This window comes from Aedes albopictus, chromosome 2 (genome assembly GCF_035046485.1).
Source record: "Aedes albopictus strain Foshan chromosome 2, AalbF5, whole genome shotgun sequence".
Lineage (NCBI taxonomy): Eukaryota > Metazoa > Arthropoda > Insecta > Diptera > Culicidae > Aedes > Aedes albopictus.
The window spans coordinates 252,823,398-252,850,997 of NC_085137.1; the positions used below are offsets into that span (position 1 = coordinate 252,823,398).

At 42.9% G+C, this 27,600-nt stretch overlaps 3 protein-coding genes across 5 annotated transcripts in view; 2 read left to right on the forward strand and 1 right to left on the reverse strand.

The window, feature by feature from the left end:
* The first annotated feature begins 1,831 nt into the window (after window positions 1-1,831).
* LOC109427872 (uncharacterized) lies at window positions 1,832-10,794 on the forward strand. 2 transcript variants are annotated; one of them, XM_019703457.3, is made up of 4 exons: window positions 1,832-2,451; window positions 10,333-10,402; window positions 10,463-10,549; window positions 10,610-10,794. In XM_019703457.3, exons 1-4 carry the CDS (start codon window positions 2,389-2,391, stop codon window positions 10,699-10,701), a joined length of 312 nt encoding a protein of 103 aa, XP_019559002.2. In that variant the 5' UTR covers window positions 1,832-2,388; the 3' UTR covers window positions 10,702-10,794. The 2 variants fall into 2 exon arrangements, with proteins under 2 accessions (XP_019559002.2, XP_019559001.2); XM_019703456.3 differs by having other exon boundaries at window positions 1,834-2,451; window positions 10,333-10,405.
* On the reverse strand, window positions 10,684-18,605 carry LOC109427875 (peptidylprolyl isomerase domain and WD repeat-containing protein 1). The gene is made up of 9 exons (XM_062851527.1): window positions 18,398-18,605; window positions 17,618-18,008; window positions 17,298-17,530; window positions 17,019-17,232; window positions 16,755-16,947; window positions 16,573-16,682; window positions 11,500-11,618; window positions 11,002-11,342; window positions 10,684-10,938 (listed from the first exon to the last, which is right to left on the reverse strand). The coding sequence occupies exons 1-9, from the start codon at window positions 18,513-18,515 to the stop codon at window positions 10,795-10,797; spliced, it is 1,863 nt and encodes a 620-aa protein (XP_062707511.1). The 5' UTR covers window positions 18,516-18,605; the 3' UTR covers window positions 10,684-10,794.
* A 487-nt stretch (window positions 18,606-19,092) lies between these two features.
* Window positions 19,093-27,600, forward strand: part of LOC109427877 (kelch repeat and BTB domain-containing protein 4) — a 49,457-nt gene continuing 40,949 nt past the window's right edge. Inside the window, exon 1 of one of the 2 annotated variants that reach the window (XM_019703461.3) lies at window positions 19,093-19,352. The gene's annotated coding sequence lies outside the window, so the exon portion shown is untranslated. The remainder of the gene's footprint in view (window positions 19,353-27,600) is intronic. The other variant, XM_019703462.3, reaches the window with a different exon arrangement.

Sequence of the window (27,600 nt, forward strand, 5' to 3'; positions counted from 1 at the left end):
TGGCCTCTGCTGTACATAGTAGCCGCCTCCATTCCACTCGGTCCATGGCTGTTTGTCTCCAGTTCCGCACTCTGCGTAGGGTCCGCAGATCGTCCTCCACTTGGTCGACCCACCTAGCTCGCTGCGCTCCACTTCTTCTTGTACCGGTCGGATGACTCTCGAGAACCATTTTAGTCGGGTTGCTATTCGACATCCTGATGACGTGACCCGCCCACCGTAGCCTCCCAATTTTCGCGGTATGGACGATGATTGGTTCTCTCAGCAGCTGATACAGCTCGTGGTTCATTCGCCTTCTCCAAGTCCCGTCTTCCATCTGCACTCCGCCGTAGATGGTACGCAACACCTTCCGTTCGAAAACACCAAGGGCACGTTGGTCCTCTGCACATAGGGTCCATGTTTCGTGCCCATAGAGAACCACCGGTCGGTCTAATCAGCGTTTTGTAGATAGTTAACTTCGTGTTACGGCGAACTTTATTCGAACGTAGGGTTCTACGGAGTCCAAAGAAAGCATGATTTCCTGCCACAATGCGTCTCTGAATTTCTCTGCTGGGGTCGTTGTTGGCGGTCCCCAGTGAGCCCAATTACACGAATTCTTCAACAGCCTCGATTTCATCACCGTCGATATAAATTCGGAGTGGTGGGCACGGTGATTCCTCCCTGGAGCCCTGGAGCAATGGAGCACGGAGACACATTTCGTTCATTTGAAACAAACATATTCATGTTTATTCGGTAAACTGGTAAAATTTTTAAAACTAAAATATTAATTTTTAAAACTAATTCAATTACATATTGATTTCTGCAATACCCATTGAAGAGCCCCCCGTTCCGCCTTCGAGAACATAAACAAAACTCTCAAGTTCCAGCTGCAGCACCAAACAAGATTTCCTCTTGCAAAAAAAATCAAGTTTCACCAAAAGTTTCCACGAAATCCCATTGATTTCGAGAGCGTATGTTATCTACATGATGCTGGCATTGAAAGTGCCACGCGGGAAGTGGGTTTTCCTAGAGAAGGAAATGACTTTGTAAATTTAATTGGAAAACAAATATTTCCGTAGGGCCGACCTGCCACAAAAAAAAACAAAAAAAAAATACATTTGTTTCTAACATAACCTGTCAGAAGATGCATGTTTGTTTCAAAAATGGATTGAATTTGCTTCAAATGTGACGTTCGATTTGCTCCAAACAGTTTTATTTTTGTTGCCAGAACAAATTGACAATTTGTTTGAGTTTACCTGAAATATTTTTGATTTTACCATGCTTTTTTCTGCGTGAGTGACAATAATTTTCTTATCAAAGTCACTCCCAACGTATTCATCTGTTTATGTTTCATTTAATACACGTTTACGGATCGGGTGGTATGAGATCTCCCTGATCATTGGTTTTTTTCTGTAAAATCAATGCTGCACAGTAGGGCTGGCCGCTTTAGTACTTGTAATACATTTTTACGATGTACTGCAAGTATTGATAATGACAAGGAAAAATGATAGAAATAGTCGATTCTATCATTTTTCAGGATTCTTTCAATGAATGGCTGTGTATGTGTAGACTAGACCAGTCTATACTAGACCTTGGACTAGACTAAAAACAAAGCTACACAATAAACCCAAGATAATTGAAAATGATCTCAATGATTATGACTCCTCTAGTCCGTCTAAAATCATTTAAAAAATGTAAAAAAAAACTTTGAGAAATAACTATGAGAGTGTTTACAACTACAGTTGAGTTGGGCTGTATCTCTCAAGTTGAGATGTAACGTCGCGGAAAAGAAGGAAAATACAAAAATATTGCATCCTATTGGGCGACATTTCCTCGGCAGCCGTGAAACCGTTATCATCGACCACGAGCGAGAGTTGAAATGCGCAATCAGCAACCAGCAGGGTACGATAAAATCCCGAAACAATAATTGAAGCCATTGCTAAAACCTATCAAACTCGCTTATCATATCGATGATGTGACTGGAGACTGTCGCGAAAGCCATCGTCGTAGACACAATTTACAAGCGTCTCTCCGGCTATCAGGGACAAAGTGAAATAAACCCACCAACAGTTTCACCAGGCCGTCATTCGAAGTGGCTGATTGTTTCAAAATAGTAACGCGAACGTAATTAATTGGCAAACTTCGAAATAGACAGAGGAGAAATCACGCGTAAAGGTGGAGCCAATGAACGGCGAATAAATAGAACTTGGTGTTTAGTATCAATGTGATAAAAGATCTGATAAGCAACATAACTATAAATCAATACGCGCACACGTAAAGTTTTGGAACGCAGATCGCAAGTTTGATTGGAACACGAATTTAGTTACATAGTGACTAAACAGTGGAAAACAAACACATTTTATTTGGTGCTTCCGTTTTTTTACTGAGCTGAATCCGAAAAAATAGTGCTAAATGTGGTGGGTTTTCCATGTGCTATGGTTAATTCTAGTGATAGGACTGTTTTTCCTCATATTGGTAAGTCAGATGTATCTAATTAAATAAAAAATGCAAGTTTGTTTTACCATTTTTTAAATTGGTAAGGAACAGTGTTGGTGTAATGAATTATGACTACCATGGCTACAGGTGTGGCGAACCACATTTAATCCTAATGTCTATATCAGCCTTGATATCAGCTCACAACGCTTCATCGATTCGCCTAATCCTGTTGGGCATTACATTCCAATTGACTCTATATTATAATCTATACTTGTCGGCTAACTGCTCTATGGTCTTCCTTTTTAATGATCCTCGGCGATTGAACAGCTATATTCAACACTGTATTTCAAGAAAAGTCGAACCCTAGCTTCCGAGATGGTAAGGCCAGTTCTCTATGTTGATGAGTTGTGATCTGGGCCCTGTAGCATAATCGGGCTAATAATATTAGCTACAAGTTACAAGTTACAAGTACTAATATTACAAGTGCTAATAATTTGTGTTGCATAAAGGCTCAATTTTCCACTAATATTATTAGCACTTGTAATATTAGTGAACATGAAAATACAAGTTATTTTGGTTCATTTACCTGTCAAAATTCATCCGACAGGTCACTATTAATTTGAAATGGCAGTTGATGTTTGTTTATATTCTGCATTTTCCGCGTAACATCCGGAAACAACTTCATTTATTCCGAAGTTTTGCATTCTTTATACGATAGATGAAGAAAAGCATATGCTGTGTGGATAATTTTCGGCCGCTATGACGAAATATTTTTTTACAAAGTATGGCACTGCAAGTACCTAGATTTTTAGTAAAATGTCCCAAAGATTTAATAGTACTGGTTGAAAAACAATATTTAAAGATTTAGCAACATGCATTATGCTTCTTGTTAAAATCTCAAGTGATCTGGGATGCAAAAATTGAGCTTTTACCTACTTTTATATGTCGCAACTCGATGCGAGTTAGTGTATGTATATTGTAGCTCTTGATTAGCTTAATGATGCGCAATACAAGCAATTGATTCAAATTTATTTCGCATCTGCAACTTTACCTGTGCTTATGCAGTGACCATAATAACCATAACTTTACCAAGAATCTCCAATCAAAGATGGGTATTGTAGAAACTTTGGAGAACTTGAGAGACTCAGCAGAAATTATATTCTGGATACAAAGTGTACATCAACGCAGTTTTCTCTTCAATAAGTTTAGAATACATACTGCCAAATTTAATCGTCGAAAACTGGAATTAAGGTTGACATGTTAGATAAATAATATCTTTTGAGTTCATCAAAATGGTAAATCGATATATTCAAAACTAAATATGACTTCTGCAATACTTTAAATCTAACTTGTAAATTATTTTACAAGACCTTTGAGACTTGTAATCGAAAGTACAAGTCATAGCTAATATTTTATACTTGTAGTTTGTTTATGCAACATACACTTGTAAATTCTACTAATAATATTAGTCCATCCGACTTGTAGTATTGGACTTGTAACTTGTACTTGTAGTATTTTTATGCAACAGAAAATTATAAGTTACAAGCTACAAGACTAATATTATTAGTAAAATTTTCATTATGCTACAGGCCCCTGGTCCTGCAAAAAGGCAACAAGATAAGAATACTAACCAAAATCAATGACAACGATAAGGACTAGCAATTGGCTATTCGGTACGTGGAACTACATATCTGTTAACTTCATCAGAAGCATCCGCATTCTCGCCGGTCTAACAAAGGCAACTGTTTTGACATCGTAGTGCTGCACAGTAATGCACTCCAAAATTACTGTACAACATTGCACTTGAAGAAGCAATTAGGATGTCTGATGTGCAGAGGATTGGCACTACCATCGCACGGTCGCACATGCGACCGATGCTTTCGATCTCGTCGGCATCGATCAAATAGCAGTGGAGGAGTTTTTTGTTTCTCTGAAGAAGAAGACAGCGAAGAAAGGCCTAAAAACCAGCAATCAATAGGGCACTGCATACAAAATCAAAACAATGCAGTGTCCTATAACGACCGATACGAAGTACATAACTTCAGGCCTTCAGACAGAGGCAGGCCTTCTAGGGGTAGTGCTGAGGTAGTGATTAATGTTGAACGATACATTATGTTGTGCAAGATCAAGTTAGCCTTGGATTGGTTGGATTATACTATTTGACGGCCAGAGCGAAAAATACATTTATTCCGTTTTGAGTCTCCGAACAAGATAGTTTGATCATAGATTATCTGTGCTATCACGTATCAACAGGTTATGGTGCCCAGAGTTGCTCGAAAATAGTGCTAGAGTTTTGAACGCGGTAACTGCTAAGGATGCTTGTAGTAGGCTACGGACCTATTACATCAAGAATTCATCGATGGGCAAAGTTGCTCTGATCAAGAAATTGTCGAAAACAGAACTTTCCTAGGTAGGTGATTTGCGTCAACATCTGATGGAGTTAGAACAGCTCTTCGAGAAGATAGAGAACGCGGGGTGTCGCATGGATGAGGATATGAAAACACGGTTGCTGCGATACAGGGAGGAATGAAAGTTTTCACGATGAATTTTGTCAAGTTGAAGTTACTGGAAGAATATGATCGACGTACTCAAGGGGGCAAATTTGAAGATTCCAAAGCGATGATGGTGAAAGCACTTCGGAAATCGAGAACAAGCGGTTGTGTTACGCATGTGAAAGCCCAGAACATTTGATTCGTGACTGTGACAAGCTGGAAATTATGCGCGAGAAGACTTCGAAAAGCACTACTGCAGGCAACGTGGCAAAACGGCACGGTCAGCTCAAAGTGATGTTCATTCGGATCATCATATCTGCTTTGCTCTTGGCTTTGCTGCACTTCAGGAGAAGACTGATACTCATTGGTAACCTTGATTCTGCCGCATCAACCCATATGACAGGAAACACGAACAATTCGGATTGGCCTCGCAAAACGAAGAAGCAACGAGTGATTCTGGCAAATGGGGATGTGTTGCATTCTACTGCTGTAGAAGGAGTGATTCTACCCACTATTGGTCCCGGTGAACGATCAGTTGATGTTAAGCTGAACAACGTTGTGATTGTACCCGGACTTTCCACAAATTTGTTTCTGTCGAAGTAATCACTAGTCAAGGATATGATTTCGAAGGATGGTAAGGTTGTAGTTGTTGCACAAAAGATTGGACTTTGTACCGTTTGAATATGTAGCGTTTATTGATATGGGAACTGTTAGGTATTTCAGGATAAAGATTAGAGGTAACTAACTTTATCTTGAGGAGGAGTGTTGGGCGATACATTATGCTGTGCAAGATCAAGTTAGCCTTGGATTATGCTATTTGACAGGCAGAGCGAAAAATACATCTTTTATTCCGTTTTAAATCTCCGAACAGGATAGCTTGATTTCCTGTGTTATCACGTATCAACAATTAATTCTTGGATAATTATTGGCGAAAAACTAAAAAAAAAGTTTACTGATACATGATTTACATGTTATATCTAGTGCATGTACATATAATCCAGTATAAAGGTCGGCGATTTGTTCGGTTGAAGAAGATCTGAAAACCCTACACAGTTTGGGCATTGGAGGAACATCGCCAAAGTCCGACAAAGAAAGTGCTCTGATGTATGCTCGGCGCTGCAGTGAAGCTACGCTATATTCATCACAACAAGGTATCGAAGTGGGTTCTTGATTTCCGCTTTGCATTTTATTCACATTATTGGAAGCCGGTATACTCAAGAATCGCGGGTTCGGAATCATAGCTTTGCAGAAGGTGTGTTGGACATGATGTATTGTGCGAACGTTTAGAGGCAATTATACTATCCGGAATCGGGCGTACCAGGACTGGAGAGACGATGCGAGTGCTGAAGAAGCAGGCGGCCAAGAAAGGTACCCTACAAGGCATTAGCTCAGGAGATATCGGGCGAAAAAGTGCAGGTGCAGAGCTTTAACGGCGGAAGCGAATCTCCAGTGTAAAAATCTGAACGAGATCACCGACGCAGCCGCACTTAACCAGCAGTGCGAGGTAGATGCACCACACATCGATGCCTGCGTCGATCCGCTTGTAAAAGGGTCCGGCAAGCGGATCACCTAGTTCCCTGTAGGTAATTTTGAACAAAGAGACTGCAGTCGGCAAGATCAGAGTAGGCTGGTCAGTGTACCCGTTCAGCATCTACGAGCCGGCAGAGGCGTGCTTGAAGTGCTTCGACCAAGTACACAAATCATAGGTTTAAAGACTCCGACAAGAGTAAACTCTGCAGGAAGTGCGGAGTAGAAGAGCACATCGCCAGGGAGTGCAACTCGGCACCAAAATGCCTGATTTGCACGACGAACAAGGGTCACACAACGGGCGGGCCTAAATGTCCCCCCCCCCCCCCCCCCCCAGGTGGCCGATAAAACCGTTTCTCTTCTATGCTGGATTCGCTATCAAGCGCACTAGTGAGATTGAGTCCCGTGGCTATCGGTGGAGACTTCAACGTCTGTACGATTTAGTGAGGTAGCCGCTCGACTAACGCGAGAGGCTTAGCTCTACTCGAAGCTATGGCTAGACTGAACGTGGATGTCACGAACGTAGGCGACAGAAAAACCTACAGTAGGAACATAGCAAAGTCCATCATTGATGTGACCTTCTGGAGCCCGGGTCTAAACCCGAACTCGGACTTGAGGATAAACGATGAATACACGCACAGTGACCATCTGGCGGTTCGATACAGGGTGGAACACGAAAGAAGACGGCCACAGCCGAAGGTCATCGATCGTCATCGGGGAAGGCTGACCTCGCACTTCGATAAGCCGGCATTTGTGGAGCCATTGCTTATGGAGGGAGCCCTAAGCCGTGCATGTGACGCCGCAATGTCAAAGCGATACCTACCCAGAAATGGACACGAACCGGGATACTGATGGTGTCCAGAAATCGCAGAACTCCGCGCATCCTGCCTAAGAGCTAGAAGGAGGATGCAAAGAGCTCGCACCGATGAGGGTAGAATGAAGAGAAGTAAGGCCTACAGGGCGGCTAAACTGGCACTCAACAAAGAGATTAAGGCGCGTAAGCGGACGTGCTTCGAAAACACGACGGGATGATGCCTACAGAGTAGTCATGGCCAAAACGAAGGGCGCGTTTGCACCCCCAGAACGCTCCCCCGGGGTGCTGCAGAAGATTATGGAAACACTGTTCCCACGCTGCGATACAAAACCTGGACCTGGACCCCCGTCCCCTATGGCCAAACCGCCAAAGCGAAGTTGCCCCGGTGACGAATGCCGAGCTCATCGCAATAGCGACGTCGCGCAACCTTTCAGGACACACGCCATCAAGCAGCTGAAACTGCACTGCTACTTGCGGCAGTAGTGGTCTTCATACTACGATATGACGCCGCTGCATGATCGAATGCGCTAGTGATGAATCGAAACGTGAAGCGACTCGAGAGTACTCACAGGCGGATGTGCCTTCAGGTGGTCAGCGTATACCGCACGGTCTCAAACGACGCGGTATGTGTGCTAGCGGACATAGCACTAGTTGTGGCAGAGGACGAAGAGTGCTTCGAACGACGCGACATAAGAGGCGCGAGATGGATCGCCAAAACATCGTCTATGTTGAAGTAACAGAGGGAATGGGAATCCACCAGCAAGAATAGAAGGACACACAGGCTCATACCGAGCGTGTTTAACCTTTTGGAGCCGGAGGGGTCATATATGACCCCAACATAGAAACGGCTGTATAAATTCACCCATTCGATAAAATAGAATACTGTCTTTGGAAAAGTTGTTGTAAATTGAGGCCTCTATTAGGGAAAAATGGGAAGATTTGTATTTGGGACTTCATTGATAACCTAGAACATCCTGAACACCATGAAACTTGGAAAAACGAAATAATTGACGTACCAGTTGTTCTAAAAGCTGAACTTGGATGTGAGTTACGTTAGCTTTCGTCAAGGTCAAAAGGTGTTTTATATTCAGGGATGTTTTAGGTGTTCCAAACTGTCCTATATCCCTTTGACGAACCAGTATAATTGTGCTGTTGAGCGGTAGTAGTTCCGCATTTTTTTTCATCTGTTCAGACTTTATTTTATGTGATGTAAACTGTTTCAATAATTCAGCCATAGACTTAATACTGTTGATTCAGCCATTGCCATTGCCTGTGAGATTTACCACAACAAGGTAAACAAAAAGTGGACAAAAACCGTAAACATGAAAAAGTCTTGTCTGTCACATAATTTTCATTTCCGATTTGTCTAGGTAGTCACAGCAAGAAACCGAAAGATAAAGAGTAGTTCTTTCAAATGAGGTAAAATAATTGTTGTTTTGTTGGGAAATCTAAAAGTTCTGGAGAGCCAAAGTTGAGCCATTTGTATGGAGATTTCAATTTTTTGCGCTCCGTCACGAAAGGGATATTAAAGTCCTTTTGTAGATTAGAATAATTTTATGTATTTTCGCCACAAATAATAGCACTGCATTACTTACTGGAATCCGTGAAGTTCGTGACATCTACAATGTCATTTATAGACACTACAGAGATATTCCAGCTCAGCCAAACTACCTTGCTGTTCAGAACTTCAGGTCTACACTCGTAAGAGTAGCCAAATCTGTTATACTGAGTAACGTTGTATAATTAACCGCAGCTACTGGAGCAATTTGAAGTCAACTAGCTTATTATAAATCTTTGGGACATTCGGGGTCGTTCTATTATGAAGTCCTTCAAATCTACAAGAATAACTTAATGTGGTTTCACCATAAATAATAGTATTGCACAATCTGCTGGGATTCGCAAAGCTCTTCAAATCTGAAATAACTACAGGGATATTCCATGTCAGCCAAACTACGTTGGAGTTCAGGACTTCAGGTTTACACTCGTAAAAAACAGCCATATCTGCTATACTACTTATTATCATGAATCATTGGGACATTGCGGGTCGTCAAAACTATCCTGAAGTTTAGCTCTTGATAGGTAGTAACAGTAGTTATTCTCACAATGAACTTCAAACTGTAATATTATGGGCTTCCTTACTGTTTCCAAGCAGCACGCATGTCGCAAAGGAGTGTTGACAGCGCAGGTTTTTTTTTGTCGGACAAGAGTTATTTTCAAGTTATTCTAACCCAAAGCCGAAATAACTTAAGTTCCAATATTGGAAATGACTCGTGTCCAACCAAAAATCTGCGCTGTCGACTCTCCTTTGTGATATGGGTGCTGCTTGGGTTCTAACTAAAGCTTAATTGATAAAAACAACAGTGCTTTCAGAAGACTTCCTGAACATGATAGATAACAAATCGTAGCTTTGTATAATGAAAGGAGTTACCGTTACACCCGTAGACTTTAGGATCTAAACTCAAGAACATTTTGGATGACCTAGGATATCCAGAAAAAATATTCTACCGTTTTCATGCTATTGACAACCAAACTGTAGAAAAACGTAGAAAAAACTTCATTATAACGTTTGGAAAAATTGGACGAGCAGGTCCCACGGTGAGGTGAACACAATTTCTGTCAGGTCATGGGTGCTTTAGGTGGAATCTGCACAGATTCAGACCTGCTGGCTGGGGGGGGGGTCCCTTTCCGGAATGCGCAGACTGCGACTAGACCGCGGAGCTTGTGCTCTTTGAATGCCCACGCTTCCTGGAGCAAAGGTCGAGTATGCAGGAGATATGCGGTAGAGATATTACTCCGGACAACGTTGTTGAAAGAATGTATACGGGGGCGGAAAAGTGAGATTCTGTTACTACCATGGTTTCCCGAATCGTACTTGAACTACAGAGAAAATGGTGGGCCGACTAACAGCAAGTTGAGTTGCACCCCCCCCCCCCCCCCCTTTCCACATGGTGTTACTGAACGGACACGCCATGTCTCTTAAGAAAACAATACTTAAGAAATTTGTTATCTAGTATCCACAATTTTAGAATCATATCTATAGCAAAATAATCAAACCATAGTGTTTTATAACATTTTTTTTCATTACAGCGTCGAATATACCACTTTGGCATGCAAGGCACGGAACAGCAGTATGAAACCAGAACTTCACAGGACATTCGTAGTAAACTGACAATATGCAGTAACATTCAAATATGTAATAAACGGTCTCGCTTTCCAGGTAATCAACAGTACTACATATTCACTATATACGAGTCACAACAGAATGCCAGAAATCAACAAGGAACGGATCCACCCCCACCCAATTGTAAGATCAATAAATTTCCACCTGATTATCGAACCATCCTTCACATCATTTCTCTTTCAGATGAAGCTCCCCCGCCACCTCCCAAATACGATGACGTGATAAAATCACCGGACTTGTACCAGAAGCCACCGTCGTACAATCAAGTACAATAATTTATTTCCTTACTTAAATATTCTTAACCATTAGACGCTACCATTACTACTAAGTAGAATAAAATTTGTTATGAGTTGTTGCACTTACCGCCATTACGAAAGATTGATCGATATTATCCGAATCTCGTCGTAGGGTTTGTCGGTTTTTGGGTTGGTCTTGCTGTTGCAGATGTTCTGCACCACTTCCATCCCTTTGTGAACGCGACCGAACACGGTGTGCTTGTTGTCCAACCAGGGCTGTTTGGAAATACAAATAAAGTCAATTACTCGGTTCCAGCAGTTGTGCTTCACATAACTCACCGTTGGCAACACCGTGATGAAGAACTGACTTCCGTTAGTGTTCGGACCCGCGTTGGCCATACTGACCGTGTACGGTCGATCGTGCTTCAACGTAGAGCAGAACTCATCCTTGAACTCTCCACCCCAGATGGACTGTCCACCGGTACCAGTTCCCGTGGGATCGCCCGTCTGAATCATGAAACCCTTAATAACCCGATGGAAAATGTGTCCATTGTAGTAGCCATTCTTGGTGTGCACACAGAAATTTTCCACCGTTTTGGGACACTCTTTGCCGAACAGACGCATGTGGATGTCCCCCATGGTGGTGTGGATGACCGCGTGATCGTACAATTTCTGCGAACCTGATTAGTTGGAGGATAAGAGATAACAGTTAGTTCAAACTCAATGGTTTTACAAATGGTGCAATCGAATCAAATACCTTCTCCTTAAAGTAGTGTAAGCAATGACAAATATGTATGTTTTAGAATACGAAAATTCATAAAGGCCAGCATGACTTACCTTGTCCTTCGGTAACGGAAATGATGTCCTCTTTGGAAGGTTTCTCGTTGAACACGTCGCGGTCTGCGTCCTGGAGATCTGATGGTAGCCTTCGACTGTAGAGGTAGAGTCGCTGTTTTCTAAAAACAAAGAATAAAGCAATACACATTGTACACGATGTCTTTGATTTGGTATAATCAACAAATACAGCCCACGTTCCTCTCAAGTACCAATGGCGATAGAGATACGGCGACGATTGCAAGGAGGCAGTCCAAGATCTTGACGACCCGACAGAACGTGGAATGTTACAAACAGAAGCGGAAATAGCTGAACCGCCTCTTTCGGAAGAAAAAGCGCCACCTGGAAGAGGCGGAGTGCGAAGAAATGAAACTGCTGTGCCGTTCCCAAGAAACACGGAAGTTCTATAAGAAACTCAATGCATCCCGCAACGGATTCGAGCCGCGAGCGGAATATGCAGGGATAAAGACGGAGGCCTCTTGACAGACGGACGTGAGGTGATCGTGAGGTGGAAGCAGCACTTGGATCAGCACCTGAATGGCTTGGAGAACGTAGGCACGGGAGACCGCGGCAACGGAGGAAACGACGACGCCAGTAGTGCAGCGGAGGACGGAAATGAACCAAATCCCACGCTCAGGGAAGTTAAGACACGGACACGTTTAATGCTTCCAGTGAGCTATTTGCTCTTTGAAAGAAGCACGGTACTAGACAACGGACTAGCATGCAACGCCCAATGGCACAGCCGAAAACTTTTCCTGACAGCTGCGGCGGGAATCGAACCCGCGCTCCTTAGCGACTAAAGGCTTGGTTACCTTCGCCGCACGACCACGAAGCCACACAGTTAAGGATGCCATTCACCAGCTCAAAACCAACAAAGCAGCTGGTAAGGACGGTATCGCAGCTGAACTCATCAAGATGGGCCCAGAAAAGTTGGCCACCTGTCTGCATCGACTGATAGTCAGGACCTGGGAAACCGAACAGCTATCGGAGGAGTGGAAGGAAGGGATAATCTGCCCCATTCACAAGAAAGGCGACCATTTGGAATGTGAGAACTTCAGGGCGATCACTGTTTTGAATGCAGCCTACAAAGTGCTATCCCAGATCATCTTCCGTCGTATGTCACCTAAAACGAATAAGTTCGTGGGAAATTGTCAAGCCGGCTTCATCGACGGCCGGTCGACAACGGACCAGATCTTCACCGTACGGCAAATCCTCCAGAAATGCCGTAAATACCAGGTCCCAACGCATCACCTGTTCATCGACTTTAAAGCGGCATACGACAACATCGACCGCACAGAGCTATGGAGAATCATAGACGAAAACGGCTTTCCTGGAAAGCTGACTAGACTGATTAAAGCAACGATGGGTGGTGTGCAAAACTGCGTAAGGGTTTTGGGTGAACTATCCAGTTCATTCGAACCTTGTCGGGGACTGCGACAAGGTGACGGACTCTCATGTAATATCCGGTCCACCACAATATCCGATCAATTTGTGTGCTTTGTGGACGACATGGACATTATCGCCAGAACATTTGCAACAGTGGCAGAGCTGTACACCCACCTGAAATGCGAAGCAACGGAGGTCGGACTGGCGGTGAATGCCTCAAAAACAAAGTACATGCTGGTAGGCGGCACCGAACAAGACCGGATCCGTCTGGGTAGTAATGTTACGATAAACGAGGATACTTTCAAGGTGGTGGAAGAATTCGTCCTCGGATCCTTACTGACGGCTGACAACAACGTGAGTCGTGAAATATGAAGGCGCATCATCAGCGGGAGTTGGGCCTACTACGGGCTCCAGAAGAAAATGCGGATTCACCCACGTACCAAATACACCAAAACGCCAATAAGACCGGTGGTCCTCTACGGACACGTGACATGGACCATGCTCGTGGAGGACCTGCAAGTACTCGGAGTTTTCGAGCGACGCGTGCTAAGGACGATCTTCGGCGGTGTGCAGGAGAACGGTGTGTGGCGGAGAAGGATGAACCACTAGCTCGCTGCACTTTACGGTGAACCCAGCATGCAGAAGTTGGCCAAAGCCGCATGGATACGGAGAGCAGGGCATGTTGCAAATATGCCGGACAACAACCCTCAAAAGCTGGTGTTTGCTACTGATCCGGTTGGCACAAGAAGGCGTGGAGCGCAGAGAGCACGTTGGGCGGACCAGCTGGAGCGTGACTTGGCGAGCATTGGGCGCGACCGAGGATGGAGAGCGGCAGCCACAAACCGAGTATTGTGGTGTGCTATTGTTGATCATGTCTTGTCTTAAATGTGATGTTGAACAAATAAATGTATGTATGTATGTATAGGAATATTTTGACTCATAAATATGTATGAGTCAAAATAAAAACAATAATCAGCATGGTAGTGATAGTGGCGAGGCTAACCCCTTCGCAAGAAGCGGGTTGGCTAGGACTCCGTTAAGGAGAGCTGAAGGAGTTTTAGGGAGCTGCGCAGATAGTGCCAGCGATCTCCTTCTCGGCTAGTTTGTCGGGTGAGGTAGTGGACGAAGCGTGGTTGATGAGGGCCATCAACAAGAACCGAGATAGGTTCTGTGCGATGGAGGTGGCTACGCAGCAGTTTGACTCCATCATTGAGCATGCTCGAAATCTAACATTAACGAGGACTTTGAGCAGGTCCTGATGAGACTTCGAAAGTCAATGACAGCAACCAAACAAGGCCATGTGAGATTCACCGAAACTGTAACAGCGGCAGAACCCGCGGAGACAAAGGCTCCAATGTCTACCCAGACGGACGCCTTCGCTTTTCGCTGGTAGCCTTAAGAATGTAGCGGAAGCTGTTGCTTACGGCATGCAATCGCAAAAGCATGTGAGGCAGCCGTCAGGTATGGAGCTGCCGGCTGCGCCCACAATGCCGGAAGGTCGGTAACTACCGCGGAAGGTCGGACCCCAGCCAGGGTTCCCGGAAAGCTGGGAAGGGTGGTCCTGAAAAGGCTGGCACGTCCCGGAACAAGGGGAACAAGAGGTTGCGACCGTTGGTGGGCCCTCAGCAGCCACAGAGTAGGGCGAACCAAGGGGAGGACCTTCCTTGGACAAAGGTAGAGCGGAAGAAGAAGCAGAAGAAGAAGACGTATCCGCCGGTAGAAGTACAGGACGCCAAGCCAAGGCGTAGAAGAGTACGTGCCAAGCGTGAGAAAGGCGACGCGCTCGTCATCAAGACGGAACAGTCCAAGTACTCGGACGTCTTGAATACGATGCGAAACGACGTCAAGCTTGAGGGTCTTGGAGCCGACGTACGCAGAATTAGACGCACTCGTACGGGCGAGGTGATCCTGGAGCTGAAGCGCGAGAAGGAACACAAGGGCGCCGCCTACAAGAGGCTGGCAGAAGAGGTCCTTGGTGAGGGTGTGGAGGTGAGGGCTCTTACACAGTTAGAAAAAATCACCGACTTCGGTAAGTTTGTTTTACAGGAAAAATTCGGTAAAGGTAGCAACTTTTACCGAAGTTCGTTAGAGTTTGACAGATAAACGGTAACATTTTACCGAAATTTGTTAGTTTTTTTACAGAATTTCGTTGAAAATCCATTACCGAACACTCAGCGGTTGAGATTTCGGTAAAAAATACCGAACGCGATTAGCTGTGTACACATGAGGCGACTCTGAAGGTCAAAGACATTGACGAGATCACCGAAGCGGAAGAGCTCGTCACGGCACTGCGGCAACAGTGCGATGTGCATGTGGCCGCCGCAGCCGTTAGGCTACGGAAGGGGCCAGCAGCTTTGGTTCAGCTGCCTGTGGCGGACTTTAAAAAGTCCGTTAAGATAGGAAATGTAAAGGTGGGTTGGTGCGTGTGTCACCTGACATTCCACGAGCCACCAGAGGTTTGCTTCAGGTGTCTGAAACCAGGACACAAGTCGTGGGATTGCAAAGGCCTTGACAGGCGCAAACTGTACAGGCGATGCGGCGCTGAAGGTCATAAGGCCAAAGCTCCACGAGTCCACTCATCTGCATGATCTGTACCGGGTGCTGTAGGTGGGTTGAAAAGTCCCAAAAAAATGACCACGTGGTTTATGGACAGCCCCTTATTGGCGTGGCCTTTTGTAGTCCTGGCTTGACAAGTAGTTCGAACTGGAGAGTAGATGATAGCTACACTCACAGCGACCACCTGGCGGTTCGCTACAGTATCGACTACAACAACAGCAGGCAGCGGTTTGAAGAAGAGGCGACTAGGCCAAGCCCTCGCAGGTGGAAGATGTCATACTTCGACGAATGGGTATTTAGGGAGGCGCCGCCGTGAGCAAAACTTATTTACTTGGTTTAGACAGCGACGAGCTGACAGCGGTGCTCTCACGTGCGCGTGATGCATGCCTAGGCGAGTCCACCCTAGAAATGGGAAGCCTACTGGTGGACCGACGCGATTGCGGACCAGCGCCGCGCCTGCCTACGGGCTAGGCGGCGGATGCAGCGAGCACGATCAGAGGAATAGCGAAACGAACGGCGGGTGATGTTCGCCGCTGCAAAAGCCTACAGGATCGTTATGGCTAAGAGATCGTTATGACGCCTACAGGATCGTTATGGCCAAGACGAGAGGTGTGATGGCTCCTACAGAGCAATCTCCAGAGATGTTGGAGGCGATCATCGAGGGGCTTTTTCCGCGTCATAAGCCTAATCCTTGGCCTCCTTTCGTAGAACAACCGGGACTGGGGCTGGCGATGAGGAGAGAGTCACCGATGTGGAACTAGCGGGGATAGCAAAGTCCCTTAGCGTATATAAGGCCCCAGGTCCGGACGGAGTTCCGAACCTGGTCTTAAAATTAGCTATTGCAGAGGCTCTCGGGATGTTCAGGTCTGCTATGCAGAGATGCCTGGACGAGGGAGTTTTTCTAGAGGTTTGGAGGCGGCAAAGCCTGGTTCTATTGCCAAAGGCGGGGAAACCACTATTTTTTCAACGGTAGTTGCGTTTTCTACAGCATTTTCAGAAGAAAACAGGTTACCATTCCATACTGAAACCACTCGCATAACAGTCCCACCGTTGCTGGGTTTGCTATTCATATGGGACTGTTATACGAGTGAGGACAGCATACACAGAAGATAATTGGGCAATTGGCAAACTTACTTGTAAGCAGTGCAAAAAAGCGTGGGATCATTCACTGCCGACTGCATGATAGGATTATCAGAAGCCTCATGCTCTAACGTTATTGCTGCCTTCGAATTCTTAACGCGACCCTGAAAAAATATACAAAGATAAACATGTTTACATCCATTTCATACACATCTGGATCGCTAGATGATACACACCTGGAACAACGCCAAATTCAGCGGCCGCAAGTTATCATTTTTGCCAATAATCTTCACACATTTGCTCGTTTCGATGTTGACCAGTTTGATACCCAACATCGTTGGATACATGATGAAATGACCGCTGTAGTCGAAGGTGATGTTCATCAAATGGAACGAATCGGACTTTTCCAAATCCCGCTCGTTGGCCATCCTGCAAAGGTAAGTTTGTCAATGCACAGACAATTGTCAGAAATGTTTGAAATTCGGGGGGAGATACGTTACCTTCGTCCAAATTCCATGTTCGACAGCGCCTGGGACAGCTGCTGACTTTCGCTGTACCGAGCTAAGCTCTCATCGTAAACTCTCAGCAACTTGCCGGACAGCAGACCGAAAACTCTCACCTTCCTGTCGGTGGATACCGTGGCAAACTTCTTACCGTCCTGGGTGAATGCCAACGAGGTGACGACCGTTTTGTTTTTGGCAAACTCGTACAAACCTACGGCGAATGCAAACATTAATTTGTTGAACAATCCTGTTGGGATTATTTATCTATTAACTCACTGGTGTCCAGCTTCGACTCGAAATTCACAAGCTTGGAGGGGAACTTGAAATCCTGACGAGCTCCCAACCAATACTCCAGTATTCCGGCCTTGTCGATGGATATGGTCATTTCGTACACGGGATTGTATTTAATCAGAACCACCGGTTTGGTATGCAGCTTATCGAGCACATGCAATGGTGTGTTAGTGCCTTTACCGTCGTAAATGTTGATCTTGTTCGAATCTTGGTCCGATCTATAAACGAGAAAGTAAAAGGGTTATTCAATCGTCCATTCATTTAAGCAGTTCAATATAAGTAAAAAACAAAAATCCAAAACTTACACCGCCAAGTACGCGATGGCATCTCCGGTGTTGTGAATCCACTCCGCCCGGTATGGCACGTAGTCCAGCTTGATCATGTTGATCATGTCGAAGTTGATCACGTCGAACACCTTCACGTTCTTGTCCACGGACACCGTGCACAGGTACGTTCCGGCGCTGTTGGCCGCCAGCGCGTTGATCGGCGCCAGATGGCTCCGGAAGTGCTTTACGAACTCGATGCCGTGCTCCATCTTCTTCCAGAACTTGACGTGCCCGTCTGAACTGACAGTCACGATGAAATCGGTCTTGTTGGTCACCACCAGATGGGTGATAGTGTCCCGGTGCATGAACGACTTCTCGTAACATTCCGTGCTCGGCAGGTTGTCCAGGTAGAGCTTTTCGTACTGCAGCACTGGATGAATGGTTGTAACAAGATTATAATTTGTAATTTATTTATTTAGAAAACGGCAGCCTGTTAGTTATTACAACTTTTGCTCAGGTCAAGGAAAGGTGAATCGGACAATTTGACATTAGTAATAATTAGTAAAGGAAATCAATTAGAACCTATTAGCTATCAATTTCGACAATCTAACATAATATTATTATTGGAAACCACTCTTGAATGCTGTTAGTGTAGGCTTCTGCTTCAGGGCCAAAGGCAGATGATTCCAGAGTGATGCTCCGCTGATAAGGACACTCTTCCCGCTAGACGTTGTATGATCTGGTAGGACGAAGGAGCGTGCTCTAATGTTTGCCCTCGGTTATGGTTGCAAAGGTTTAAGATGCAGGAAAGTCGCTTACCTTTTCTCTTTTTTGGTGGTGCCGCTGCGGAGGGCAAGGGCCCGATCCATTCGTCATCTTCCTCGGATTCGTCTCCATTTTGAGCACGTTTCCTAGACGATTCTTCGGCATCACTCATTGCTATTCAATTATAAAATCTTAGAAAATTTTACAGCAACACGATTTCACGCAAAAATGTTGATAATTTTCGCACGTAAACAAAACAAACATTTGACATTTGGAGATGTTAGCCTCTGCAGCTGCTTGCGCCCATGCAGCATAAAAGATTTCGTGCGATTAAAATCCGATTCTCGCGGGATCTCGCTGATGATAGACGAGTGCACCGATGAACATTGAGTTCACTGAGCCAGAAAATTTTTGACAGCACAGCGGGGTCGACTCTCAGCAACTTCTACTCAGACATGCATCACCAAAATGCGCTGATAATTTTTTTTCTTTGATTTCTTACATGAATATTTATTTAAAGTGATGCATATTCATATAGTTAATGCACTAGCCCATATTTTTGCAACTTCATCGCGAAAACTAGTTGCAATAAATTAAACAAATATTCAGCTGGGTAGAAGTTGTTGAGAGTTGACCCCGCTGTGGTGTCAAAATTCCTTGCCCGAGTGAACTTTCATATATTATCTAGATAGCCTTTGCAGCATAAGTGTTCACGCCCACGAAAATCCCTCTCCAACCCAACCGCTGGCGGGCAGTAAGTAAAACATCGCACGTCAGCAGGCATCACTGTACCGTCGCCCACCGCTTCATCGGGTCCATCAAAGCCAACAGAAGTTCGAAGCCCGTTGAAACATGCTAGTGCTTGCTTGGTGATTTTTAATTTTTACGCTGTTGTTTGTCTTAACTCTTCGCGTGTGCAGTGTTATTTTGTTGGAAACATCTTCCTAACGTGTAGCGCCGGAAGTTTCTTACACCGATCCGAAATCATTGCCCGTCCAGAAATACGAAGGTAAGGAAATCCTGCATTTCTAAGTATACAGCATCCACTCGATAACTGGGCAAGTCTAGTTTAAAAAGCAGTGTCGTAAGTAAACAAAAATGTCAGGTTATGTTTGCAAATACCGTCTACCAAACTATCTAAATACCAAGGTAAGAGATTCCCGCAAATGTCAATAATGAGACTCACAGGGTTGTTACAACAGCGCGGATTTCGCGAGTTTCGCGGATTTCGCGATTTTCGCGTATTTCGCGATTTTCGCGGATTTGCCCCTACACGGAAAAATATTATAACCCAAAGAATAAGTTTTAAATACTCAAATTTGGCTAAACTGCTTTTAGTTTTAACTCAAAGTTGGGTTGTTTTCTCCCTCGCCCCACCGCAATGTTGTCGAAAACAAAGAGAGAAGCACCGACGCATCCGCTGCTCTTCCGTGGAAGAAGCCAAATTTGGGTTTTCTTGAGTTAACCCAAATTTGGGTCATTTGAGGCCTCCGTTGGGTGAAAATAACTTACCAGTGGGTTAATTTTTTTGTCGCTCTCAAACGAGAACTACTCACTCACCACTTTCGCTGTTTGACGCAAATTTGAGTTATTCCACGGAAGACCGGGATTGCGTCAAAACAACTTAAATTTGGGTTGATTTGTAGTTCCGTGTAGAATTCGGCCCTCGCGCGGATTTGGCGCGGAATTGGTTTTGCTGTTCCGCCATGCAAATTTTGTTGAATTTTAAACATGATTTTAGTCTGATTTGCATCATAGTTTTTTGTGTGAGTTTTCCATCTTTTTATCTACCGAACAGCGTTTGACGAATCCTCTCGACGAATTTTGTTCTGTGAATCTTGTACAGTCGAACCTCCATGAGTCGATGTTCCTTGACTCGATATCGACTCATGGAGGTAAATTTTTCCATACTGAAAAATAATTTCTGGATTACTATGATGGTCCCCCCAAAAAGTTTCCCAAAGGATTTTTGTTCCACTACTCGATATTTCCTTGAGTCGATGGTCCCTTCAATATCGACTCATGGAGGTTTTACTGTATATGAAAATACTAAGAGTTAAGCCATGTCAGTGCTTGAAATAACTTTTATTCTCGTTGATATGAATCCTAGAGCCTAGAGGCAATATGTTCCAGTAATAATTTAATACGAAATTGATCTAGAAAGCTATGAACTAAACCAGCTTAGTTACATTACTGCCCATTTTCGCATGTCAGTCCCATGTTGTTTTTCAAAGCACCTACCTTTTGTGCTATAACTCCGAACATTTTCACAAAAATGTGTTTTCGTACATACTCTTTTCGTGGCAAAATATCAAATTTGTTTTAAATGACCTCGTGAGTGACAAATATAGGATTCGCATTACAAACGACATGGGACTGACATGCAAAGAGGGGCAGATTTCGTCTACACACTCAGATTTGATTACCGAAGTCGGTAAGATTTTACTGGGTTTTTGAACAGCAGAGTTAAGTCGGTAAACGGTTGTGAGTACCGAAAAGTCGGTAACACATCAAATTTCGATCAGTCAAATAAATACTGATTTAGTCAGTAATAGCTGATATACATATTGCTGTCTTTTTCGGTAATCTAGCATTTAATTTGATTGGTCTTACTGAGATTTTCAGTTCCGGCAAATATTTTGTTCTCTCCAGATCTGTCCCACATTTCGATGCAATTTGAATCCGTCCATGTTATATAGGTGCTTCCGATTCATGTGCCCCTGCCGACCACTTTTGGAAAGATTGAAAATCCACGACGTAATCTCGGACGTAATGATTCACAACAACTACGGAACGGCCTCAGGGCAAAGCTCGACGCGCAGGAGTATCCAGTCCGTGAACGATATTGCTCCGTCTGGAAATGCCGCAAAATATATCCAATCTGCTGTAACACTTGCACAAACTAGTCCCTGAAGGATTATTCAAGGCCGTTCCAGTTCTCTGGTGCAGAAGATTTTCTAATACAGTGGTTTTTCGGTTTTATCACGATCAAAAAAAATTTTACCGTGATATAAACGAAACCGTGAATTTGGTGAAACGAGAAAAAAATGTAATATTTTCATTCAAAATCGTTCTGCTTTAATATATATGAGTCGTAGTTCACATTTTTTAACAGTTTTGGTGGACTGGGCAATGCAGTATTGATTTTATTTTGATTTCGGAATGTTTTAGAACAAGTGTGATAAAAACGAAACGGAAATCGTGATAAAATCGAATAGAAAAGCGTGAATTCGGGCGAGTAGTGATTAAAACGACTAGTGATAAAACCGAAACGCCACTGTACTTACCAAATGAGCGGCAAGGGCACAGGAATCGGTGTTCAACATGTAAAATGATGGCGATAGCTCTGATGATCGAAGCTATTTTATTTTTTGACAGTTAGGAGCACGCGCGGATTATTGTTTACAGTTTACTTTAACGAAAGCTCAGTAAAAACGAACCGATGCTGAAAAGTCAGTACAGTTTTTTACTGACATTTGACTGAACTCAGTAAAACTTCAACTTTGCTAAATCCTCGGTATAAACTATAACCGTGTTCAGTAAAATGTCAAAAAATATAACTGAACATCAGTAACGTTGTACGAAAATGCTGAAAACTCAGCAACTTTTGTATTTTACGGTTCAAAAACCGTAATAGTAGTTTACGCAACAAGGTGCAGAATGACGATTTTTACAGCACGAGTCGTACATTTATCCAACGAGGCTTGCCGAGTTGGATAATTACGACGAGTGCTGTAAAAATCGAGTTCTGCACCGAGTTGCGTACAACATTTTTTGCAAGTTCATAAATTACCGCTTGAGGATAGTTTTTAACAAAACTCTTTGATCAATCTGCACACTGATGATCATAGCAATATTTAAGAAAATCTGATCAAAACAGGTTATACTGTGCAGCTGTCACAATTTTTCAAAACTGCGTCCAGAAAGCATCAAGAAATTGATCAAAACTAAAAACAGTGCTGTAATGGTTCATTACGCAACGCAAATCAGTGCTGTAATGAACCATTACAGCACTGTTATTTTAGTGTGGGAAAGTAGGCCTTTTCCTGTCAGATTTGCGTGAGGTAAAACAGCCTATTACGATGAGAAATTGCAAAAAATAAATTACCGATCAGAGAAATCGAAATTGAGTGTGTATGTAGTTTACTGTCGTAGCAATAAACTTCATTCTTCATATGTACTTAGTTTTTACAACATATTTAAGTAAAACACGCTAGCACTTTCTCACCTTTATAAATGATCATATGGCAATAACATATAATATCTATTGGATTTACAGGAATGAACTAAACGTCGAGCTCTACCTCGAATACTTATTAGAAATTATATAACAAAATCCAGGAAATCATTAAGAATCTTCTTCAGGGTATATCTCCGGAATTCCTCTAAGGATCTTTTCTGATATTGTTTTTAAGATCTTTGTGAATGAACTTTTATCTTGTTTTCTTTTTTGGGTGAATGCTTTCATTTTAAAAGTTCACGTGATTTGTTTCGCAATGCCTGGAAATTTTCTATAAAAAAATCTGTAAAAATATCGAAAAAAAGAAAATTCTGGATAGAGTTTCTGACAAAACTAAAATAATTTTTAGTTCCAAAATCGTGCATGGATATGGTACGATTGATCTTTTTAATACAAGTTTCTCAAATAAAAAATAAAATTTGATTCTAGGAAATTCATTACAAATATTAGGAATTCATGGCTGGAGTAATCCATCCATTAGAAGCCACTAGAATAGATTAACGTTGAAATTTTCAGAGTGATCCGCCGCACATTTCTAGTAGAATCCTTAGATTATTTTAGAATAACTGTCGAGGCACCATGAAGAAAATTTAAAAAAATGCATATAAATCCCTGTGAGAATTAATGATGCAAACTTTGGAGAATAACTCTGGAGAATTTTTGAAGGAATTGATGGATAAATAGCTGGATAAATACCTGGAGTTATCAAAAAAATATCCTGATAGTATTTTAAACCACCAAAAAATCTTCAAAAAAAATGCAACTTTGTCATTCAGGAATTTTCCCAGAGTTTCCTCCAATGGCTGCTGTGCTGTAGGGATCTTTTAATAGTATAACAGCGGAGGAAGATATTTTCTCTTTGTACAGGCATCTCCCCATGTGTTCCTCTTGGCATTTCTTCAGTATTTTCTTAAAACGCTGTTCATAAACTACGTAGATTCAATTTTGGCCATTTCAGAACTACCCTCATAGACTTTGTCCACACAAAATTTTCGAAATTAGTATAAAGCTTAGATTTTGACCAGACCACCCTCCGCCCCCTAAGAGTCTACATAGTTCATGGACAGGCTCTAAAGTATTCTCCCTGGAGAATACTTATCAAAAGTTTAAGTTTCTTTCTAGATTGTCTCACTGGGATTCTCCAGACATTACAAAAAAAAACAGAATTAATTTCTAAGAACTACCCTCACAATGTCCAACTCAAATTCAAGCTCATTATTTTAAGAATTCTTCGAAAAATTTGCATCAGGTTCTGCATACAAAAACTTCAGAAATTCTTTCCGTTTCATTCAGATTTTTTCAAGGATTTTTTAGAGAACAATTTTTTCACAAATCTTGTGGTTTGTTTTCCTGAACGACGGGTTCTGACCGATTTCTCCAAGAATGCTCTGTAGATTGCTACAGTGATTTTACTAAAAATTCTTGAAGGAATATAGCTGAAAAAAATGAAATAGAGTTGTAGCAAAACGTCTTCAAACTGTAGAAAGCTTAGAAAATTTAAGATGAGCTGCGTTAATTTACGAATCAACAGCTCAGCTCCCACCCAGCACTCGAAATAATCCATTTTAGTTGAAAATGCCTTTTCTTCATACACTATTGTAGACTGGTAGACTTTTTAAATTCTATGTTTAATACGTAATACGTAATGAAACTTTACTTTCGCACTCTCGCGAATTTGGTGCGAATTCAATTTCACCATCGCGCGGATTTGGCGCGGATTGAAATTTTCCTCGCGCGGATTTGGCGCGGATTTTTTTCCACGCTTCTCGTAACAACCCTGGCACTAAGAGCACCTTTAACGGTGCGCTTCTATACCCCGTTTGGCAGCCCTCCAACATTGCAGCAAACTTTACCGGTCGCTGCTGGATGCGCTCGCAAAATAGTAGCGCTATGGGTGGGTGACCAAATATAGTAGCGGGACAGTTGCGCTGCTAAAAATTCTACGCGAATATGACAGCCCTCCCGATACGAATCAGGGTGATTAATTTGATTGCTACCGGTGTGGAAAAGGGTGGTTAAGTCAAAATGGTAGCGCTGCGCGGGTTGCTCGAATAGTAGCCGCCGTTAATGTTGCTCTAACACATTTGCGTTAGTTATGAAAAGTTGGCGTTTTTACACTAAAATGTCATTATTTCAGCAAAGTTTGTGAAGTTTAATTAGTTTGGACGTTTCTATTGTACTTTTTTACGAATAATCAGACTTTGACGACGAAATTAAACTCGCCCTAATATGGGACTAACCTAACATTTATGACACCTTTTCGCCTTCTTCCCTCGATTCAGGCGAATCCAGCTGATTTTGTTATGAAAACATAATCAGCTGGTAGCTGAGAACAATGAGGATGAACGTAAACATCGGTGAACCAGCTGGTTTTGTTGACCATCTGGTGGACCGAGAACAAAAGACCACAGACAAACAGACGTATCACTTGGAACAGAATGCGATAAAAATCATCGTCACGCAAACATAATCGCCCAATTCTAATTACGCTGTGGTACGCAAACCCACTGAGTAGATGGCGGTAGTGAGCAAACGTCAAACAGGAGCAAAAACGAGGAGCGAAATCGAAATCGAATCGCTGTCAATCTCAGTCGCAGGGTTTTTGCAGCTCGCCCGATAATGTGACAGTTTTCGCCGGCCGTCTCAATGTTTACCATTAAGGTCTTCCGTTGGACAATGTTTCATGGGCTTCCATGGATTCTAACAAGAAAACAAGCCTTTAATCCCCTGAAGAAGGTTTAAAATAAACCGAAACCGTCGGAAGTTGAGGCAAACTTGTTTTCGCTGCTGTCACCGACTGCAAAAGCCGAGAGAATCCCCGTATCCGTTCAAGCCTACAGTCGATAAGCAATCAGATTAAACTTTCTAATTTATCTATCTCGACAGTAACAGCCGCTATCATTCGGATGTCCATTCATTTATTAGCAATGAAATAAATCAATTCGTCAGCAATGAAGTAAATCAATGGGAGAACAGATGATTTTCTTAACAAATTTGCCCTGGTTCGTTTCCTATTATTGATTTTCATTCCCAGCATGCCAAAATCACAAAACAAAACAAAATAATTCCCGGTGTGATGTTCAAGCCTTAAATAGACCTAAAAATCAGCGCACATTATCTGATCGTCAATAGCTTATCCTGTAGCGCGGTTCAGCAACATCATCAACCCGTGGGTCGAGCGATCGGATCCCGATTTCGGCGAAATTGGCAAAAAATAAACAACTTTACATCCAAAACGTACACTAGCTTCAAAAATGAACAGGAGAGAGAGAAACAAATGAGAAGAGCAAGGCAGACAACGAAGTTGGGAAATGAGCAGGGGAAATATTTTTGCTTTTTTGACAATTTGGGGGATAGGAAATATAAGCATTTATGCAGCCGTATATCGGGCCAAACCCTGCATTTAAGTAGCACTTATGGCGCATATACGGCAGATTAGCATTTAATGATCTGCTGTAAAGGCGTATATAGTGCTAAATAAATGCCGTTTCAACTGCTTATTGGTTACCTGGGGAGTTTAATTTCGTCGTCAAAGTCTGATTATTCGTAAAAAATACAATAGCATGGATGTAATTTTTTAATCCAGTGAGATGCAATTAAATAATTGCTTCTATGATGGGAGTGCTTAATTTCTTAAGAAAGTTTGCTAAATAGTAATGCGCCCATACAAATCAGCGCAAACTTCATAACTATTTTTTTGCTTTTTTCCTTTTCTCACTAATCCATGAATTTTAGCGGGAATCTCTTACCTTGGTATTTAGATACTTTAACCGTCTACCCCCGTTGGTTTGACCGCATCTAATCTGAACACTTTAATTTGACCCCCGCTGATCTGCACATCTCTCTCTCTCTTCTTGGCGTAACGTCCTCATTGGGACAAAGCCTGCTTCTCAGCTTAGTGTTCTATGAGCACTTCCACAGTTATTAACTGAGAGCTTCCTCTGCCAATGACCATATTGCATGCGTATATCGTGTGGCAGGCACGAAGATACTCTATGCCCAAGGAAGTCAAGGAAATTTCCTTTACGAAAAGATCCTGGACCGACCGGGAATCGAACCCGTCACCCTCAGCATGGTCATGCTGAATACCCGTGCGTTTACCGCCTCGGCTATATGGGCCCTAATCTGCACATCGTTCAAACTAAAAATGATTCAAACATCATTCTGCTCATGGAACGGGGTGAAACGAAACGCAGAATCAAAACAAAACAACAAAAAGGGTTGCCATCAGTGTGTTTTTCGACATCCGCAGGGTTACTACAGGGTGTCGACTACCTGGAAAAACCTGGAAAGTCAGGGAATGTCAGGGAATTTATTTTTGGACCTGGAAAATCAGGGAAAGTCAGGGAATTTTGTTGGTGGTCAGGGAAAATTTTTCACGATAATCATGAAACGATGTATTTGAGTTATACCACATGTTATGGAATTTGAAAAACTAGCCTAATTCTTGCTTCAAACTGTTATGTGGCGATGCCCAGAAATTTGTTGTACAGACCACTAGTTATTTATATTATTTTCTGAAGAAATCTTTAGTAATCCCGGGAAAATTGTCCCGAGGTGATTGCGTAGTACTTCGTCTGACATTCTTGATCTACGCTCACAGTAGAGCTTGATCTGCCTCTTCAACTTAGTGTTCTTTAAGCACTTATAAGGTTGAAGAAGTCGTAATGAATATGAGTCAATGACGATGACTGCCTGCTTCTTACTGATCTTCTTCTCTACCGAACAGTAATTTAAACTTTTTATATAATTAAAGTGAACTTACCTTGACCCGCGTATATTCAAAGGATGGCAGGATAAATTATCTCAATATTTCCTATAAAATTCCTACTCAAATAGCTCAAAAATCGCCTAAATCTGGTAAAAAGTGAAATGTATTTTTGAACACAATTTGCACCACTACAATCATGCTGCTTATTTCTGTTACGCACACACTGTCAAAAAATCTACGCCACCAACTTACTCGAAAAGTTTAAAGAAAATTACACTGTTTTATGGACTTATTTCTCCTCCAAAA

Bases quoted from the DNA above. Each gene is read 5' to 3' on its own strand.
- LOC109427875 (XM_062851527.1), bottom strand. From the start codon at position 18,515: ATGAGTGATGCCGAAGAATCGTCTAGGAAACGTGCTCAAAATGGAGAC. The intron at 11,619-16,572 runs GTAAGTTTGCCA...CTTTGTTTTTAG, and splicing joins CTTTTTTGCACTGCTTACAA to AAAACAGCGACTCTACCTCT. The intron at 10,939-11,001 runs GTGAGTTATGTG...ATTTCCAAACAG, and splicing joins TCATCACGGTGTTGCCAACG to CCCTGGTTGGACAACAAGCA.
- LOC109427872 (XM_019703456.3), top strand. From the start codon at position 2,389: ATGTGGTGGGTTTTCCATGTGCTATGGTTAATTCTAGTGATAGGACTG. The intron at 2,452-10,332 runs GTAAGTCAGATG...TTTTCATTACAG, and splicing joins GACTGTTTTTCCTCATATTG to CGTCGAATATACCACTTTGG. The intron at 10,406-10,462 runs GTAAACTGACAA...CTCGCTTTCCAG, and splicing joins AACTTCACAGGACATTCGTA to GTAATCAACAGTACTACATA.